This window comes from Carcharhinus amblyrhynchos, chromosome 19 (assembly GCF_965287045.1).
Source record: "Carcharhinus amblyrhynchos chromosome 19, sCarAmb.v2.hapA, whole genome shotgun sequence".
NCBI lineage: Eukaryota > Metazoa > Chordata > Chondrichthyes > Carcharhiniformes > Carcharhinidae > Carcharhinus > Carcharhinus amblyrhynchos.
Genome location: NC_137342.1, coordinates 16,173,880 through 16,194,079, shown reverse-complemented (window position 1 = coordinate 16,194,079; position 20,200 = coordinate 16,173,880). Strand labels below are relative to the sequence as shown.

At 43.7% G+C, this 20,200-nt stretch overlaps 1 protein-coding gene across 1 annotated transcript in view; it reads right to left on the bottom strand.

The window, feature by feature from the left end:
* Nucleotides 1–3,598: 3,598 nt before the first annotated feature.
* The window catches only part of LOC145355596 (uncharacterized), a 59,191-nt gene continuing 42,589 nt past the window's right edge, over nt 3,599–20,200 (bottom strand). Inside the window, exons 26-34 of the mRNA XM_080207846.1 lie at nt 19,949–20,105; nt 19,421–19,546; nt 17,602–17,740; nt 14,607–14,635; nt 13,823–13,852; nt 11,475–13,158; nt 9,890–11,396; nt 3,977–4,136; nt 3,599–3,870 (exon numbers count right to left, since the gene is read on the bottom strand). Of these exons, the coding sequence (XP_080063972.1) occupies nt 3,614–3,870; nt 3,977–4,136; nt 9,890–11,396; nt 11,475–13,158; nt 13,823–13,852; nt 14,607–14,635; nt 17,602–17,740; nt 19,421–19,546; nt 19,949–20,105 (4,089 nt within the window). The 3' untranslated portion in view covers nt 3,599–3,613. The remainder of the gene's footprint in view (nt 3,871–3,976; nt 4,137–9,889; nt 11,397–11,474; nt 13,159–13,822; nt 13,853–14,606; nt 14,636–17,601; nt 17,741–19,420; nt 19,547–19,948; nt 20,106–20,200) is intronic.

The following is a 20,200-nucleotide window of genomic DNA, read 5'->3' as shown; positions in this document are numbered from 1 at the left end:
TCCCCCTGACTCTAGGGGGTAATTTAGCATGGTCAATCAACCTAACCCACTCAGCTTTGGATTGTGGGAGGAAACCTGAGCCACCCGGAGGAAACCCACTCAGACATGTGGAGAATATGTAAACTCCACATAGATAGTCTTCTCTGGAGCCTTCAACATGTTATTGATGAAGACGAACATCTCGCCAAGGCCAGCCCCACACCCCCACTTCTTGCCTTCAAACAACCGCACAACCTCAAACAGGCTATTGTCCACTGCAAACTACCCAGCCTTCAGGAGAACTGTGACCATGGTACCACACAACCCTGCCACAGCAACCTCTGCAAGATGTGCTAGATCATCAACACGAATGCCATCATATCACATGAGAACATCATCCACCAGGTATACAGTACATACTCTTGCAACTCAGCTAACGTTGTCTACCTGATATGCTGCAGGAAATGATGTCCCGAGGCATGGTACATTGGGGAGACCATGCAGATGCTAGGACAACAGAGGAATGAACACTGCTCGACAATCACCAGGCAAGAGTTTCTCTTCCTGTTGGGGAACACTTCAGCAGTCACAAGCATTTGGCCTCTGATCTTTGGGTAAGCGTTCTTCAAGGTGGCCTTCACAACACACAACAACGCAGATTCACTTAGCAGAGACTGATAGCCAAGCTCCACACACACGAAGATGGCCTCAACCGGGATCTTGGGTTTATGTCACACTCTGTGTAACCCCCATGACTTGCCTGAACTTGCAAAATCTCATAACTGTCCTGGCAGGAGACAATACACATCTCTTTAACCTGTGCTTAACCCTCTCTCCACTCATATTGTCTGTACCTTTAAGACTTGATTACCTGTAAAGACTCACATTCCAACCATTATTTTGTAAATTGAGTCTGTGTCTTTATATGCCCTGTTTGTGAACAGAAATCCCACTCACTGAAGTGAGTGCATGAAGGTGCAGTGCACTGAAAGCTAGTGGCTTTTGCTACCAAATAAATCTGTTGGACTTTAACCTGGTGTTGTGAGACTTCTTACTGTGTTTACTCTATCTATGCCCCTCACAGGTTTACACATCACAATCATGCCACACCTCAGTCTTGTTTGCTCCAAGGAGAACAACTGCAATCTATTCAATCTCTCTTCAAATCTAAAACTGTCCAGCCAAGGCAACATCCTGGTAAATGTCCTCTGCACCATTTCCAGTGCTATCACATCACTCTTATTTATGGATTCCAGAACTGTACACAATGCTCTAGCTGCAGCCTTGCCAATATTTAATATAGTTCCAGTATGACCTACCTGCTCTTAAATTCTATGCATTGGCAAATAAAGGCAAGGATATCATATGTCTTCTTAGCCACTTTATCCACCTGTATTGCTACTTTAAGGGACCTCAAGTGTACACGCACATCATGGTCCCTCTGATCCTTGGTGTTTCCCAGGATCCTGCTGTTCATCATATATTTCCATCCCTTGTTTGTCCTACTCAAGTGGATCACCTCACAATTATCCAGATTGACATCCATTTGCCATTGATCAGCCCATCTGACCAGCTCATCTATATCTTCCTGTAATCTAAATCTATTCTTCTCACTATTTACCACCCTACCAATTCTCATTTCATCCATGCACTACAGGTCAACCCTCTTATATTCAAGTCTGAATCATTCATATTACTCACAAACAGCAAGGGCCTGCACTTGTGTTCAGCGGGACCCCACTGGACACAGGCCTCCAGTCTTAAAACCAACCTAAGACCTCTGCTTCCTACCACTCAGCCAATTCTGGATCCAATTTGCCGAATTCCCTTGGATCCCGTGGGTTTTTACCTTCGCTATCAGTCTCCCATATCGGACATTATCAAAAAATTTGCTGAAGTCCAAGTACAATAAGAAGTCTCACAGCACCAGGTTAAAGTCCAACAGGTTTATTTGGAATCTGTTGGAGCTCTCAGAGTGCTGCTCCTTCATCAGATGAGTGAAGCTTAGTTCATAAACATGACATACACAGTTTTGGTCAGACATGACCTCCCCTTAACAAAACTATGTTCTTGACTAATTCCTGCCATTCCAAATGCAGATTAATTCTGTTTCTCAGAATTGCTTCCAACAGTTTCCCCACTCCTGAGGTTAAACTGACTGGCCTGCAGTTTCCTGGTTTATCCCTTCCTCTCTTCTTGAATAATGGTACCACATTGTCTGACCTCCAGTCCCCCAGCACCTCTCCTGTGGTCAGAGAGGAACTGAAAATACTGCCACTTACTCCCTTGCCTCACTCAATAGCCTGGGATACATTTCATCCAGCCCTGGAGATTGATGTACTTTTAAACCTGCCAGACAATCGGGACTTCCTTTCCGTGTTAATTTCTTTAATAGTATCACAGTCCTTCTCCCTGATTTCTATATCCACATTGTCTCTCTCACTAATGAACACCAACACAAAGTAGTCAGTCACCATCAACTGGCGTGTTCTCCATGTTAATACCTCTATCAGTCAAAGCACTTGTCAATCAATCAACATTCTCTTCTCATTCATCATAAATACTTGTTTCCCTTGACTTTGGTATGTCTTGCAAATTGCCCTGAGGATGAGAGCAAAATGAAAAGCTTTGACAAAAATGACTATATTTTCAGCAATACTGCCGTGAGGCGGCTTTAGCTGCACAAACTGGAATTTTCCTGTAGGAAGGCTATCCTTGCTGAAGCATGGCCAGCAAAAGCTGCTTAACAGACCAGGTGAGCATCCTCCGGAGACATTTAAAGCTTGCCCCTGGTGCTGACATGGGAATGTATCCACAATTGCTGTCACAATCCCACCACTTCTTCCTGCACGTGCTACCCCTTCACAATGGATGCCAGGTAGCCAATTCTATCTATGAACTTTTTAAAACTGCTAAAGAAAAGGTTATTTATTAGTCACAAGTAGGCTTTCATTAACACTGCAATGAAGTTACTGTGAAATTCCCCTAGTTGCCCACTTCGGCACCTGTTCGGGTCAATGCACCTAACCAGCATGTCTTTCAGGCTGTGGGAGGAAACCAGAACACCCAGAGGAAACCCATGCAGATATGGGGAGAACATGCAAACTCCACAAAGATAGCGACCCAAGCTGGAAATCGAACCCAGGTCCCCGGTGCTGTGAGGCAGCATGCTAACCATTGTGCCAATGTGCTGCCTACCTTGAGGGTTTGTCACTCCACTGTACATGCATTAGCAAGCTAACAGTCTCTCAGTGTCTGAGGGCTAACTGTTGAGCCTGCAGTGTTAGGAACCACCCATTATCCTTAACAGGATGTCCAGCATACCCCCAGCCACGAATTGGCCATTCCTCCAAAAAAGGTGTTGACTGGCAATACCAACAGGTTAGGACTTGGGCATTCTCCTGACATCAGGTTCCCAAACACAGGATGAATGTCTAGGCCATGGAGTCCAATTGTAGTTCCCCCATCATTCTGGTTGGCGCAGCATAGACCAGTAACTATGCGATCGTACATTTTAACAGCTCATCACACAACGCATTTGGATTCAATCAGTTATTTCTGTTTATACATTGCATTGATATGTGGAACTAATTGAGTATTAGGCCAATCAATTTCATGTAAGTGGAAAGTACTGCTAATATAACTGCAGAATACTTACCACAAAACCTCTGTAAGTTAAGACTGTCATCTGAATTCCTTTGTAAAAAATATTTAGCCCTTTTGGACACGAGAAGGGCAACGGAGAAATGCATTGATAATTATCCACTTGAACTGTGAAATTATATTTTGGATATTGTTCTTCAACAAGAACGTATGTGCAATCCTTGAAGAAATCATAATCCAGCCCATCGAAGGTCAAATAGTGTGGATCTCCCCATACCCTACATTCACCTATAAAGTAAGCAGAATATGGTTTGTAAGGTTTAGTTTTGTGGTGAGGGAAATGAAATAAATAGCTCTAATGATATAGAAATTAGATCAGGCAAGAGGTACTAACATCCACATTCCCAAGACTGGCAGCCACAATCATTTATGACTGCAATTGGCTTTAAGTAATGAGGACATGCAGGCTTTTCTTGTTTGCATTGTTTTTTTATAACAACACGTCCATCCACACATTCTTTGATCATACAGTCTTCAGTCCACGATTCATTGAGCTAGTGAAAGAAAGATAAAAGCAAATTATTGTGAATGCTGGAATCTGAATCCAAAAGCAAAAATGCTGGAAAATCTCAGCAGGCCTGGTAGCAACTATAAGGAAAGAAAAGAGTTGACATTTCAAGTCCAGATGACGCCCCCCACCCCCCCCCTCACCTTTACTTCTCCTTTCTCCTTTTTCTCTATTTTATCTCTCTCCCACACATTCCTCCTTTGCCCTAATCTTCACCTGTCACATCTTACCTTCTGATTTCAGCTTCTCTGCCATTTGGCCATTCACACCTTCTATTCTCTCTATGGCCTGCCATTAACAGTCTTTCCCCTTGGTTTTGTGGCTATGACTCATCTTTTGCTCCCTTGCCCCACAGTATAAATATCTCCCACTTTCTATGCCTTTCAGCTTTGACAAAAGGCCATCAGGGTTTGAAACATCAGCTCTTTTCTCTCCTTACAGATGCTGCCAGACCTGCTGAGATTTTCCAGTATTTTTTTCTTTTGGAAAGAAAGAAAGACTTGCAGTTAAGTGGATTAAATTCATCATCACCAGATGTCTCAAAGCTCTTTACAGCAACTTAAATACCCTCAAAGTCTAGTTACTGTTGTAATGTAGGAAATGCAGCAGCTAATTTGAGTGCAGCAAGCTCACACAAAGAGCAATATGATAACGAGGAATGATATATTTTTTGTTATGTTGATTAAGGAAGAACTATTGGCCAGGACACTGGGGCTATCTCCACTGATAGACTTCAAGATGGTGCCATGTGATCCTTTACATCTGCCCGAGCAGGCAGATAGGTTCTTGGTTTAATATTTCATCCGAAAGACAGGGGGGACAGTGAGTCTCCCATCCCGCCATGCTAAAAAATCAGCGCAGCGGGCCAGGAGATTTAAGTGGCGCCCGATCCGCAGGATCCTTGTTAGGCATCCGGCCCCAAGCGCATCTCCCAGTGGAATATTTCAGGCGCCATCAGCTCCAAACTGGCGATAGGCACGGAGCTGAGTTATACATGCAGCAGACAAAAGAAGACTAAGGAAATTTGTCATGTCAGCTACGACTCTCACCAACTTTTACAGATGCACTATAGGAAGAATTCTCTCTAGCTGTATCACAGCGTGGTGTGGCTCCTGCTCTGCCCAAGACAGCAAGAAACTGCAAAGGGTTGTGAATGTAGCTCAATCCATCACACAAACCAGCCTCCCATTCATTGACTCTGTTACACTTCCTGCTGCCTCGGCAAAGCAGCTAGCATAATTAAGGATCCCACGCACCCTGGACATTCTCTCTTCCAACTTCTTCCATCGGGAGAAAGATACAAAAGTCTGAGGTCACGTACCAACCGACTCAAGGATAACTTCTTCCCTGCTGCCAGCAAACTTTTGAGAGACCTATCTTGCATTTAGTTGATCTTTCTCGACACTCTAGCTATGACTGTAACACTACATTCTACATTCTCTCCTTTCCTTCTCAATGAGCGTTGTGCTTTGTCTGTATAGCACGCAAGAAACAATACTTTTCACTGTATGTTAATACATGTGACAGTAATAAATCAAATCAATTTAATTATATTTTGAATATCATTAATGGGTACAGGACTAAGGTCTCCGGGCCCGCTAACCTCACCCCTGCTACCAGGAGTATTTCACTCTTGTGGGGTTTACAGGAGCTCCCCACTGCCCGACCCTGCTGGAGTGAAGGGGCGGCAACAGAGGTCTCCCAGAGAATTGAGCACTGGCGGGGGCACCCCCTTGGCATTGGGACATTGTCAGTGCCAGCCTGGGCGCGCCACTGTGCCCAAGGGGCCAAGTACCAAAGCCCAGGGGCATCTTGGCAATGCCCACTGGGCATGGGGCAGTGCGAACGGACCAGAGCCCAAGGGTGTTGCACCTAGTGGGGGACAGGGCCTGATGGGTGATCCCACCACAACGCTGCAATCAGGATATCGGTGGGGGGAGGGAGGGAAGCTATAATCGGGGGTCGGCCATCAGGGTGAGGGGGGGGGGGTTCAGCTTCTTCAGGGGAGGGGTTGGAAATGCAGCAGGGGGAGGTTGCAGCTGCCAGGGGGGTGGGGAGGGTAAAGCACGGCGAGTGGGGGAGGTGGGGAGGATGTTGGAGATCGGGGCGGACTGAGGCAAGGGGGTGGTTGGGGCTGGGCCTGGGCATGTTTTGAGGGCAGCGATCGGTCCATGGGGGAGTGAGAGGGATCCCCCTCTCATTCAGTGCTACTCTGCTGGCATCTCCAGCGGGAATAGGCCCTGCCCCTGGATCTTTTATAGGATTCAGACTGACACACTCTGCAGTGCACAGAGTGTGGGAGATTCTTGAAATCCCACTGGAAAAATAGCACAATTTACTTCAGTTTTCACATGGATTCAACACTTAAAATTTTTCTGGGGGAATCCCGGCTCGGGTTTCTGACAATGTCGCACTTAGTGCTGCATTACAGCATTAGTGTTGATTTTTGTGGTCAGTTCCTGAGGCTGCATTTTACATGCCCGTGTTGCTGGGTGTGTTTCCAGCATGGGAAATATAAAATAGGGGTCTTGCCTCAACACTTTCCCACCCATCCACAAATTCACCCCATAATCTGGGGTAGGTGCCCAGCTGCAGAGAACTGGGTGGGTTCCAAAATCCACAGCCATTCTGTTAGATTTAATCAGATAATCAAGGTTCAATTGGACAATTTGCAAAGGCAATTGTCCCTGAGGAATAACTATTGTGATAACCCCCTCACTATTCTGTAAACAGTACCATGTGATCTTTTAGATTCAACATCATAAAACATGTGTCGTGGGAAGAAACCTGGAAATGGGCAGCCCAATTTTATTAACCAAATTTATCAAGGGATAGGAAGGAAGCTCGGAAGGGTTCAATCTTTGGGGCTGCTGTTTGCATATTGGAGGTGGCTCACTTTACATAGAACCGCCCCCCACTCCCCCCACTTCTTCCTACACATCTATTAGTTGCCAAGTGAAACTAGTATCTAGGTCTTACCTGACATCTGAACATACTGTAGCAAGTTGCTCAAGATAGAGAAAATTCAATCTACATCATTCCAGAGTTAGTTTTCAACAACTCACATTTATATAGCACCTTTAACGTAATGAAAAGTCCAAAGGCACTGCTTCACGTGAAACATTCATGTGAAACATTCATTATGAAACAAAATATGACACTGGGACAAATAAGGAGATATTAGAGCAGATTACCAAAATCCTCAACAGAGAAGTAGATTAGTGTACTACTGTCTTAAAGGAGCTAAAGAGACAGAGAAGCATAGAGGGTATTACAGTACTTAGGGCATGGTGACTAGTGGTGTAGCAATTAAAATTGGGGATGCACAAGAGGCCAGAATTAGAGAAGTACAGATAGCCCAGAGAGTTGTACGGCTGAAGAATAGGGAGGCAGAGGCGAGGCCATAAAGGATTTGAAAATAGGGATGAGAATTTCAATATCAAGATATTGTTTGAGTTTTCACTCTTACAATTGGTTACACCATACAGGTTTGATATCAATGTGAGGCCTTAAAGGTTTTGCATCAAATTCCAAAGTTCAGAAAGTGCTGAGGGCCCTCTCTGCTGGTACCAGCACTGTTTGTTGCCATTCCCAAAACACAGGTTCTATCCCAAATCACAGTGCCAGGGTCAGTTACATGACCTTGATGAATACATTGGATTTGCAAAAACATCCATTGCAGTCTGGCAGTTAGAAAGCTGTGGCAGAACCATTCCAATCACACAGCAGAGAGGAGACCCAGCAAGGATCTGACAGGAAAAAATGTCATTAATGGATTGTGCAGGTCTAATAAAAGTTCAGGATCCTTCTAAAGACCTTTGGCAGGGTTTTCAACTGCTGTGAGATATTATGATCATAAGCCTTTTAAAGGAAGTATCATTGAAATTTCCAGGGACATCCCAGAATCATAGAACAGAATCATAAAATCCCTGCAGTGTCGAAGGAGGCCATTCAGCCCATTGAACCTGCACCAACAACAATCCCACTCAGGCCCTATCCCCATAACACCAATTATTTATGCTTCTAGTCCCCCTGACACTAAGGAGAAATTTAGTATGACCAATCAACCTAACCCACACATCTTTGGACTGTTGGAGGAAACCAGAGCACCCAGAGGAAACCCACATAGACATGGGAAGAACATGTAAACTCCACACAGGTCCCTGGAGCTGTGAGGCAGCCATGCTAACCCCTGTGCCACCGTGCCATAGAAACTCCCATTGACAACATCCCTTGGTTAGCAGCACAGTGAGAAGATTTCTCTTGGCTCCATTGGAATTTAGAAGCCCAGTGTAAATGGAATTGAAGCCCAATCTAACCAGCTTTCATTCCAAGTTCAGGCAGGCTCTAAGCTCTGATCTATTTGGATCCAGGAATTTCCAGACCATAGCATCAATACGTTCTGAAGTTCAGTGCTCATGCAATTGGAGGGCAGATAATCATACCAGTAAGCTTTGGTCGACTAAGCTCCAGGTTTCCTGCACACGTTTTGAAAGTCCTTTGAACTGTCATTTAGTGGATGACTAAGCTAAAGTTCTCTATAGATTGTTTTGTGAACAATATTAGCCAGCAGAACGTAAGTGGTTTAACAACTTAAGTTAATGGTGCCGGATAGTGAGGAAAGTATTTCCGAACAGAACGAAAAGCAGATTGACGTCCATTGATGATGGCAAATGGGTCTTTGCCAAAAGCGAAACAAAAGGGAGAAGACTATTTAAGAAGTATAGGAGCAACCATTTGCAGAGACATTTAGATAGTGAGAAAGAGTATCACTTATTCTGATTAAACATAGACTAATATTAAAGAGTGAATCAAGTGGTCAAGAAAAGTATATATATGTTGAAAGTTGTAGCAGAATGAAATATGAGTTGCAGGTCTTCTTTTTGAATTATCTTCTCGAAGGCAAGTCCAGCCCACAGTGTCACAATTTTCACTGCTGGCAGAATAAAGGATCAAGTCCCAGGTCCACTATGCTGGTCCACACTAGCCTCCCAAGGAGTCTGAGTTGCTGTGGCAACAAATATACTGCAGCCTGAAATAATAGATAAAGGTAATAGAGGCTCCAATTTCTTCCCATCACACAGCTGACTTGGAATCTCTCACACTCTAATCACCTGCCATGTGAGGATTTTCAAGTTCAGAGCCAGCCTGCTTGACTGGATTAAGAGTGCACTTTCTTCAGCCATGCAAATCATGGATTGGAACTCGAACCTGGAGCCTCTGGCTCAGAGTCAGGGACACTATCCACTACACCACAGAGTCTCCGGCTATGGGGTTAAAGCCATTATATCTATTTCCAATAGAGAAATAGATAAGTGTTTGAAACAGAAAAAGATGGGGGTGAGGGGGTGTGGCGGCAGTGTGAGGGGTAGGGGGGTTGCTGCTAAATGGCATCCTTGCTTACAGTTAGCTTTTATCACTTTACAGAGTCAATCATTATCAAAAGGGAAACAGAAAATAATATGGGTAACATGGTCTTGCATGGGTTACATAAATAGTTGTAGCAAAGAAATTAATGAAAATCCCTAGGTTGAAGTTTATTCATTTGGGCTTAGTTCATCGATAGAAGATAAGAATTCAAGAAAAGTAAATGAAATCTTACAGATTGCTGCAATGTAATATTTTTGTTGAGAAGAAGAAATATTTTTCTTTCAAAAAAAGTCAAAATTGTAAAATCTTTTTCATGCAGTGTAATGAATCCTAATCTTTCGCAACATGTATTTTAAAGCAAATTCTTACCTTCTTGCATGGAGTTGATGTTGTAGTGATGATTGTGGGGGTGGTTGTGGGGTTGGTTGTAGGGGTGGTTGTGGGGGTGGTTGTAGGAATGGTTGTCAGGGTGGTTGTGGGGGTGGTTGTAGGGGTGGTTGTGGGGGTTGTTGTGGAGGTGGTTGTACTGGTGGTTGTCGGGATGGTTGTGAGGGTGGTTGTAAGGGTGGTTGTGGAAGTGGTTGTAGTAGTGGTTGTAGGGTTGGTTGTAGAGGTGGTTGTAGTGCTGGTTATGGGGGTGGTTGTAGGTGTGGTTGTGAGAGTGGTTGTGGGGATTATTGTCGGGGTGGTTGTAGGGGTAGTTGTAGAGGTGGTTGTAGTGGTTGTTGTGGAGGTGGTTGTGGGGGTGGTTGTGGGGGTGGTTGTAGGGATCGTTGTGGGGGTGGTTGTGGAGGTGGTTGTAGGGGTAGTTGTGGAGGTGGTTGTAATGGTGGTTGTGGAGGTGGTTGTTGTGGAGATAGTTGTGGGAGTGATTGTTGTGATTTCTATGCAACATACTCTAATTCTGTAGTCAAGACACATGAGACTAATATCAGAAGGTGATGGGGTGCATTTGAGTCCTTGTAAGTCACATGTCACGTTGTCAGCTGTTCCTGAGATTGGCTGGTTGGGATTTTTAACAGCTTCACACTGAATGTGATTATATGATTCATCAAAATCACATAGGTTTTCTGTGGATTCTTGATCCCCTCTGGATATTATATTTGGTGTAACTCTATTGCGCCATCTTGACCAATAACCTGAACAAAGCTCTACTGTAGTTGTTGTGGTTGGGGATGTTGTAGATATTGTGGTTGGGGATGTTGTAGATGTTGTGCTTGATGTTGTAGTTGGGGATGTTGTAGATGTTGTGCTTGGGGATGTTGTGGTTGCAGATGTTGTGCTTGGGGATGTTGTAGATGTTGTGACTGGGGATGTTGTGGCTGGAGATGTTGTGGTTGGGGATGTTGTGCTTTGGGATGTTATGGTTGGGGATGTTGTAGATGTTGTGCTTGGGGATGTTGTGGTTGGAGATGTTGTGCTTGGGGATGTTGTAGATGTTGTGGTTGGGGATGTTGTGCTTGGGGATGTTGTGGTTGGGGAAGTTGTAGATGTTGTGCTTTGGGATGTTGTGGTTGGGGATGTTGTAGATGTTGTGCTTGGGGATGTTGTGGTTGGAGATGTTGTGCTTGGGGATGTTGTAGATGTTGTGGTTGGGGATGTCGTGCTTGGGGATGTTGTGGTTGGAGATGTTGTGCTTTGGGATGTTGTGGTTGGAGATGTTGTGCTTTGGGATGTTGTGGTTGGGGGTGTTGTAGATGTTGTGGTTGGGGATGTTGTGGTTGGAGATGTCGTGCTTTGGGATATTGTAGATGTTGTGGTTGGGGATGTCGTGCTTTGGGATGTTGTGCTTGGGGATGTTGTAGATGTTGTGGTTGGAGATGTTGTGGTTGGGGATGTTGTGCTTGGGGATGTTGTGCTTGGGGATGTTGTAGATGTTGAGGTTGGGGATGTTGCACTTGGGGATGTTGTAGATGTTGTGGTTGGAGATGTTGTGGTTGGGGATGTTGTAGATATTGTGGTTGATGTTGTGCTTGGGGATGTTGTAGATATTGTGGTTGATGTTGTGCTTGGGGATGTTGTGCTTTGGGATGTTGTGCTTGGGGATGTTGTAGATGTTGTGCTTGGGGATGTTGTGCTTGGGGGTGTTGTAGATATTGTGGTTGGAGATATTGTGGTTGGGGATGTTGTAGATATTGTGATTAGGGACGTTGTAGTTGGAGATGTTGTGGTTGGGGATGTTGTAGTTGGAGGTGTTGTGGTTGGGGATGTTGTGGTTGGGGATGTTGGAGATGTTGTGGTTGGGGATGTTGTGGTTGGGGGTGTTGTGCTTGGGGATGTTGTGGTTGAGGACGTTGTGCTTGGGGTAGATGTTGTGGTTAGGGATGTTGTAGTTGGGGATGTTGTGGTTGTAGATGTCGTTGTTGGGGACGTTGTGCTTGGGGATGTTGTGCTTGGGGACGTTGTAGATGTTGTTGTTGGGGATGTTGTGGTTGGGGACGTTGTGCTTGGGGATGTTGTAGATGTCGTGGTTGGAGATGTTGTGGTTGGGGATGTTGTAGATGTTGTGGTTGGGGATGTTGTAGTTGGAGATGTTGTGCTTGGGGACGTTGTAGATATTGTGGTTGGGGATGTTGTGGTTGGGGATGTTGTAGATATTGTGGTTAGGGACGTTGTAGTTGGAGATGTTGTGGTTGGGGATGTTGTAGTTGGAGGTGTTGTGCTTGGGGATGTTGTGGTTGGGGATGTTGGAGATGTTGTGGTTGGGGGTGTTGTGGTTGGGGGTGTTGTGGTTGGGGGTGTTGTGGTTGGGGGTGTTGTGGTTGGGGGTGTTGTGGTTGGGGGTGTTGTGGTTGGGGGTGTTGTGGTTGGGGGTGTTGTGGTTGGGGACGTTGTGCTTGGGGTAGATGTTGTGGTTAGGGATGTTGTAGTTGGGGATGTTGTGGTTGTAGATGTCGTTGGGGACGTTGTGCTTGGGGACGTTGTAGATGTTGTTGTTGGGGATGTTGTGGTTGGGGACGTTGTGCTTGGGGATGCTGTAGATGTCGTGGTTGGAGATGTTGTGGTTGGGGATGTTGTAGATGTTGTGGTTGGGGATGTTGTGGTTGGGGATGTTGTGGTTGGAGATGTTGTGGTTGGAGATGTTGTGGTTGGGGATGTTGTGGTTGGGGATGTTGTGGTTGGGGATGTTGTGGTTGGGGATGTTGTGGTTGGGGATGTTGTGGTTGGGGATGTTGTGGTTGGGGATGTTGTGGTTGGGGATGTTGTGGTTGGGGATGTTGTAGATATTGTGGTTGGAGATGTTGTGGTTGGGGATGTTGTAGATGTTGTGGTTGGGGATGTCGTGGTTGGGGACGTTGTGGTTGGGGACGTTGTGCTTGGGGATGTTGTGGTTGGGGATGTTGTGGTTGGGGATGTTGTGGTTGGGGATGTTGTAGATGGGGATGTTGTAGATGGGGATGTTGTAGATGGGGATGTTGTAGATGGGGATGTTGTAGATGGGGATGTTGTGCTTGGGGGCGTTGTGGGGGATGTTGTGCTTGGGGGCGTTGTGGTTGATGTTGTGGTTGGGGATGTTGTCGTTGATGTTGTTGTGGTTGGGGATGTTGTGGTTGGAGATGTTGTAGTTGATGTTGTTGTGGTTGATGTTGTTGTGGTTGGGGATGTTGTTGTTGCTGGACTTGTCACACTTGCAGTTTCTAAACAAAAAGATCATAATAGATAATTAGATTACTAACAAACCAATTGATTTAGAGTATCAGCCATATTTTTCAATAGATTACAAAATAAACAATTTCACTTCATTTCAAAAATATAAATTAGTACAATGATTTGAACATACTGCATTGTTGATATTTCAGAATATTGACTCATCAGACTCTAGGCTAATGTAAAATATGCTGAAAGATGAAGTTCTTATTGATGCCATCAGGAACAAAATGGTTGCCTGGTGTTTGTGGCAAAGTTTGTGCCATTAAAGGCTATCAACCAAAAACTTAGATCAACTATATTAATTACATTTTCCTTCTGAAGGAATAAACATCTACAGGCACGAGTGGCAAATAAAATATTAATTTAGAATATACATATTGACTAACAACAGAACACAGGAAATAGCTGCAGGAGTACCGAAGGCCCTCATAAGCTTACATGACCAAGTAACATAGAATAGAGTCATAGAGTCCCTACAGTGCAGAAAGAAGCCATGCAGCCCATTGACCCTGCATGGATAACAATCCTTCATAACCTGGTAAAAAATTTACTTAACATTCTTGGCATGTATAGGAATTAAGATTTGAAACAGGTTTATAACTTGCAGCTATTTTCACAAATCCACATGCAATATCAGAGAAAGGTATTCACCTGTAGAAGTGGTGGTCGTAATGGTTGTAGCTGGAGAGGAAGAGAAGTTATCTTAGTTCTTTACATAGCAATCACATTTGCTGAGTTTGAGCATCACCATCAATAGCACAGTTTCATCATCATGTATAAACTTAATCTTTCAAAGGGTGCAGATAAAGTGAGGGACCTAACCTCTTCAGCTTTAGCCACAGGTGGTTCAAAAAACCATGATTACTTTAAGTTGCTGCACCATTGCCATTTTGTGACAAATACCGGGTCAGTGCCCCTGGAGAATGTCTCCAGTTTGCATATTCACTTTTACACCAGTCACTAGCCGCCCTTAAAATGTATCCCCATTAAGTTTCTACCCATAATAAAATTAAGAATTTGTCACACTGCTGTTTGATGGATTTCAGCACGATGATTCCAAAATGGGTAAGAGTTCCACAGAATTAGACACAGAGAAACATTTCCTACAGCATTTCCACGTTTCATTCTGTCACATGCCTAACCTAGCTAGTGATGTTGCATATTACTCGCGTTGCAGGTTCTCCTACTGGGTCTCCCATCTTGGGAACCACTTGATGGCCTTAATCAATGGCAAATGCTGAGGAGGTCAGTTAATTAAGCCACTCCAGAACAGTCCAACAGCAGCACAACCCTGACCTGGGCAGAGTTAGGCAAACAACTCTGCCCATCATTTTACAGATGTGGAAATTCTTTACCCACAATGGCTGACACCAACATTTGCCTCTGTGATGATTTACTATGGTGTCTGATTTACTGAAAAGTAAAGTTTACTCACCACAATTGATTTTCCCTTCAGTGCATGTGCTGTAAAACATTAAATATTTAGATGATTTAGTTTAGGAAATAAGGGGCCCAATTCTTCTAACGCTGACATGCTAGTTTTTTTTGGGCATCAGGTTGGAAGATGCACATGTCGGCCACTTTGCAGGTTCCCGGCGCATGTGTCTCCCACAGCTGGAGAGTAGGCACGGTCGAGACCACACTGGAAACCAGGTGGAAGTCCAGGTAAGTGATTTTAATCTGTTTTTAATCTATTGTAAATGTGATTATCAGGCCCGGGATTGAATTCTCCAGGCCCAAAGGACCCTCCACCGCATCAGGAGTATTTTACTCCACAGGTTTAGACTTTTGGGGAGCTAGCAGGAGACCCCACTGGAGTGAAGGGGAGGCAATCAAGCAATGGGGGGCATGGGCAGTGCCAAGGGGCAGGGTCTGGAGGTGGGGCCTCTTGTGGACGGGGCCTAAGGAATAATCGGTGGGGGTGGGGGGGGGGGTTCCCACTGACACTCTGCATTGGGATCAGTCGGGGCTGGAAGGAGGAGGCCAGAGATTGGGGTGGGCTGGGTAGGGAGGTTTGTTGTGGTGAGGCGGGGGGGGGGGGGGGGAGTCTGCCTCCAGTGGAGGCATTTGTCTGCTGGGAGGGGGTCAGTGGGGGGGGGGAGGGGTCTGTTGGGGGGAATCATCACTACTGGGGAGGGTGGGGGTGGCTGGAGATTGCGGTGCTATGGTTTGGGGTGGTTGGGGGGTGGGGGGGTTGGGACATGCAATTGGGCCTCAGCATGCACAAAGGCCTGGAACTGTCAGACCCTGGCATGAATAGGCCCCACCCCACGAGCTTATAATGATTTTCACGATTGCAGCCTCTACAGTGCACAGGGTGTGGGAGATTCGAATCTGAACTCCCACTGAAAAAACAATTGTGATTTACACCATTTTCCCCACAAATTCAGCACTTGGAATTTTTTTTGGGAGAATCGCTCCCAAGATTTTTTTAAAAAATCCTTTATGTTGTCTTTATTTGGAGAAGTAGCAATCGGAGTTTTACTGCCAACTCTGCTTCCCTCTGGTGATGGAAAAACGCAACTTCTTGCATGTCTATCTGTACATCCAAAAAGTCATTTAAATTGTCATTCTCATTTGCTTTCACCTGGCATTGAAAATACTAAAATAAGCTTTCAAATTGCACTATATGGATTGATAGCATGTGTATATTTTGAATTATTCTTTGCACCAGTTATACTTATTTTATAGCTAACGTAGCACCAAAGCAGGTGAAGGGATGAGGATACTACAATAATAGCATCACTCTGAAAAGGCATAAGGAGAGGAAATAGCATTATTAGCTTCTCTTCGTGCTCCTATTGTTTTATGAACTATCCATGTCTTTGTTCCCATCAACCAAGAGTGAAAACATTTCAAATATTCAATAGATGACTGTATCACCCTCTTTTAAAATTTTTGGTTCCCTTATTAAAGACACAGTCAAAGTCACTTAACTAAAAACACATCCTTAAGGGTTCATCTCGAATTGTATAGCATGAAGTTGCCATTCTCAATGCAACATGTTTTGTGAATGAAAATGATGTTGAGTTATAACAAGTAATTTGCCCATTTTAAAACCTATTTGATTTGTCAGGGATTTTGTTTGCCTTTTCTTTCCCTTCACAGTTAAATGCATCTCAAATATTTTTTAAACATTGCAGTTAGGAAAGAAGAACTGAAATACTATAGCAAGTGGGTAATTGATCCAACCTGTCAATCAAAGCACTTGAAAAGAATCAGGTACCAAATGCTACTCTTCGCAAGTGAAAAGCCGAACTCCCCACTATAACTCAATCCCTGCTGTCCATCAAAGCCCTTCAAAGGAGCCAGATACAAGGTGCTACTGTCTGCAAGTGAAAGGGGAAGACCTCCAGTGAATCAGAAGGCCCACTGTCCAGCAAGCATTTGAAAGAGGCTTCAGAGCTACTGGCTTTATGAGAGAAAACAAAGAGATATTCCTGGTAAAACTGATGGGTCCTTTCTATGAGAGTACTTTCAAGAAGTCATTTAATACCTGGAGATTATGACATTAACTAATGTTAATTCCTACTGTGGGATGGAGTTTGCTGTGATTTTGAAGCCTTCCATGTATCCATGGGGCATGGATATCAAAGTGACGAGGTCACGTTAAAGGTTTTAAACAATGGAGATAATAATGAAGATCTTTACCAAAAAGGTGATTGAAATCAGGATTCTGAGAGCGAACAATCCAGACGTGCAAAAAGAAGCGCAGTCGTTGGACCACCATCCCATAAGGAGGGTGAGTTGAATAGGCTGATAGGAGGGTAAAGTGAATGAGATAATAGGTAGGGGAGCTAGGTAGAGTGATAAGGTGAGTGAGCTGGCTGGTGGCCAAGGTGGGTGGCTGTTAGGTGGGTGAGGTAGCAGGTGGTTGTAGTGGATGTATTGGGTAGGGTGGGTGAGGTGGTAAAGTGGGTGAGTTAGTATGTCAGTAGTCAAGCCTGAGATAATTAGATGGAGAGGTAGGTAGTTGGGTCAGATCAGGAGATTAGTTGGGTAGTCAGGAGAACTAGTCAGGTGGTTGTTGGGTGTTGAGGGGGGAGGGAATTAGGGTCAGTATTAGTGATTGGGGAGGTCATTTCTGTAGTTATCCAGATGTTAGACTAGGTTTCAATCTGTTTGACATTTTCTGGGTAACCATTCAATTAAATACCATGAACTTTCCGAAGTCTCCAACGCCACCCCTCATTCACATACATTCACAGAGGGTCTCAGGGAGCAGGGAATTGTCTGAGGGAGGTTTGAACTACCAGGACAATTCCCAAATAGTCCCACACATCTGATCTTCCACAGGGACCCAATGCACATCTTCAAAGGTACACTCAGTAACCAACGATTTGAAGACTGGAAGATTTGGAACATCATTGTTTTCATGACCCATTAGTAATAATACATAACATTAAAAATGCATATTTTAGATACCTTACCAATGTTCACAGCCAGATACTTTTTCATTTGCTTTATATATCTGACCCTCGTAATAACAGGTACAGTTATTTAGGCTGACGCATTTCATTGTATTTTCATCCAGATAAGGAGCACTTGCTGGGCACTTTGGATAGCATCCTAATTATTAGGGAAAATGTGAACATTAGGTGCTTAGAAAGTCTTTGTCATATTATCACAGTTTTATCATAATTATATCACAGTAAATAACACTATAGACTATTGTTTGTGACAGGTCTGGATTTTCATTCATATACTGTCTCCATTTTTTCTTTAATAGTTCATTATTTAGAACTCAGCAAAATTAATTAACTACGCAAATACATTTGACTTGATTTGATTTGATTTGATTTATTATTGTCACATGTATTAATATACAGCAAAAAGTATTGTTTCTTCCACGCTAAAAAGACAAAACATACCGTTTATAGAGAAGGAAATGAGAGGGTACAAAATGTAATGTTACAGTCATAGCTAGGGTGTAGAGAAAGATCAACTTAATGCAAGGTAAATCCATTCAAAATTCTGACAGCAGCAGAGAAGAAGCTGTTCTTGTGTCGGTTGATATGTGACCTCAGATTTTTGTATCTTCCCCGAAGGAAGAAGGTGGAAGAGAGAATGTCTGGGGTGCGTACAACTGGGCAATGTAAATTTAACTCATACAGATGCTTAATTCAATTCCCAAAAATATGAATTTTGAATCCCTACAAAAAATCTAATTTTTATTGGTCAAATGTAATAGAAGTAGAAAACCTGAAATTTCAGCACTGTGAATGCTTTTCTTTGCAGTTTTGCTGGGGCTTCTTTATGCTACATGCAATCAAATGTTTCAATGTCAATGTTTGCCACTCCCATCTCGAATCTGGAGTTCAGCTCTTTTATCCATGTTTGATCAAGGCTATAATGAGGCCTGCAGTTGAGTAGCCCCGACAGAAGACAAACTGAACATCAATGAGCAGTTTACTGCTGAGTAAGTGCCACTTGATACCACTGTTAATGATGGAAAGTTTAGGCTTTTCTGGAGATGCACAATTTTCCACATTGTCAGGTAAATGCTCATACTGCAGCAGTAATGGAATATACAAGATGCTCCTGATCTAGATTATTTAAAAATACGTCTAGTTCCAACAATGAGTTTTGTTCTGGAACATTGATGTGTCTTTTTTATCCAATTATGAAAATTCACAATATATCTCTTCCATTGTATTTCTTGTGTTACTGAATAAAATTGTTAAAAAATATTTATATCCAGTGCCACAAATTCACACAAACTCTATATAGTCCTACAGGTAACTGAATAAAATTAACAGACTGGATTGTACGGAATAAGGCAAAATGGCCACCCATCCTGCCCAAAACACCAGAAAGAAGCCCATCCCACTACCATAACATGCTGCCAGCAGACAAAACCAGGTAAAAGTGGGGCTGCCATCCCTCAGCAGGAGAATGGAACGTCTGCCATTCTGTCCCACCATAAACAGCTGCCTGCAAATCTGATTGGCCAGCTGCTCCAGCAGTCCCGACAGCACAAGAGCTCAGTAGTGGGCACTGCTGGGACTGCAAGGAGGAGAAGAGTGAAGAGGTTGTGGTAGAGCTGGCAGTTTAAGTCCCAAGCATTTAGAGTTAGAAAATCACAGAGGGTGGAGAGGGGTTGAGGGCTGGGTTTTGGAGGGCAGGCAGCGAGGGACAAAGGGATGGGAAACTAGTCACCTGCTTCATATTAAAATACGTAGAAAGAAAATGAATAAAGCAATGCTTCTGGCATATCTAAACTATGGCCGAGGTATAAAATAATATCACCTTCAAGGACAGCGGAGAGCTTTTTTCGAACTGTGTGGTCACTGCATGTTTTTGCTGTCAAAGTTCCACATGGCTGATAGTGCCAGCTGCATTCATTGGGCCTGTTGTAAAAGTCACAATACACAGCTGCAAAGTAAAATAGCAACAGTTAGTGCAAAATAATCAGAAAATTGATCCAGCACCCAAATTAATACCTCACATCAAAGTCAACAGTTAACACTACTCCAAAACTATGCTACAGTTTTGGATAAATCATTTCACTGTGATAGACAGATTGATCTCCAAGGTCAAGGTCATCACTGGAAGTTAATGACTCAAAAGTCTGTAATTCAGATTAATCAGAATTCCAGCCATAAGCACAAGCCAGGCAAGTGCCACTGTAGAAAAACTAATGCAAAATTAAATATCAGAAAATGGTCAATTTGCCTGTTACCTTCACCCATAGATACGTATCTTCATTAAATCATGCAGCAAGCCCTCTTGAATTTACCCAAAAGTTTCAGGGAAAATCAAAAAAATTAGACTTACGACAACGTTCTGGGGTTCTCCAGTGAATACAAACACCAGCTTTGTTACAAGCTTCTGCATACATTGCCACTGCTGTACAGAAACCCAGATATTTTCCCTCCATGTCACAGGCACAAGCTTCCTTAATGCAAGCATCATAGTATGGTTCTGGGTTTACCTGATAAAGGTGCCACAACACAGCGTCAGTAAACATATGGATGGAGTTTAACAATATTTCAATTAAAAAATAATGCAGAAGGCCACATTTACTTC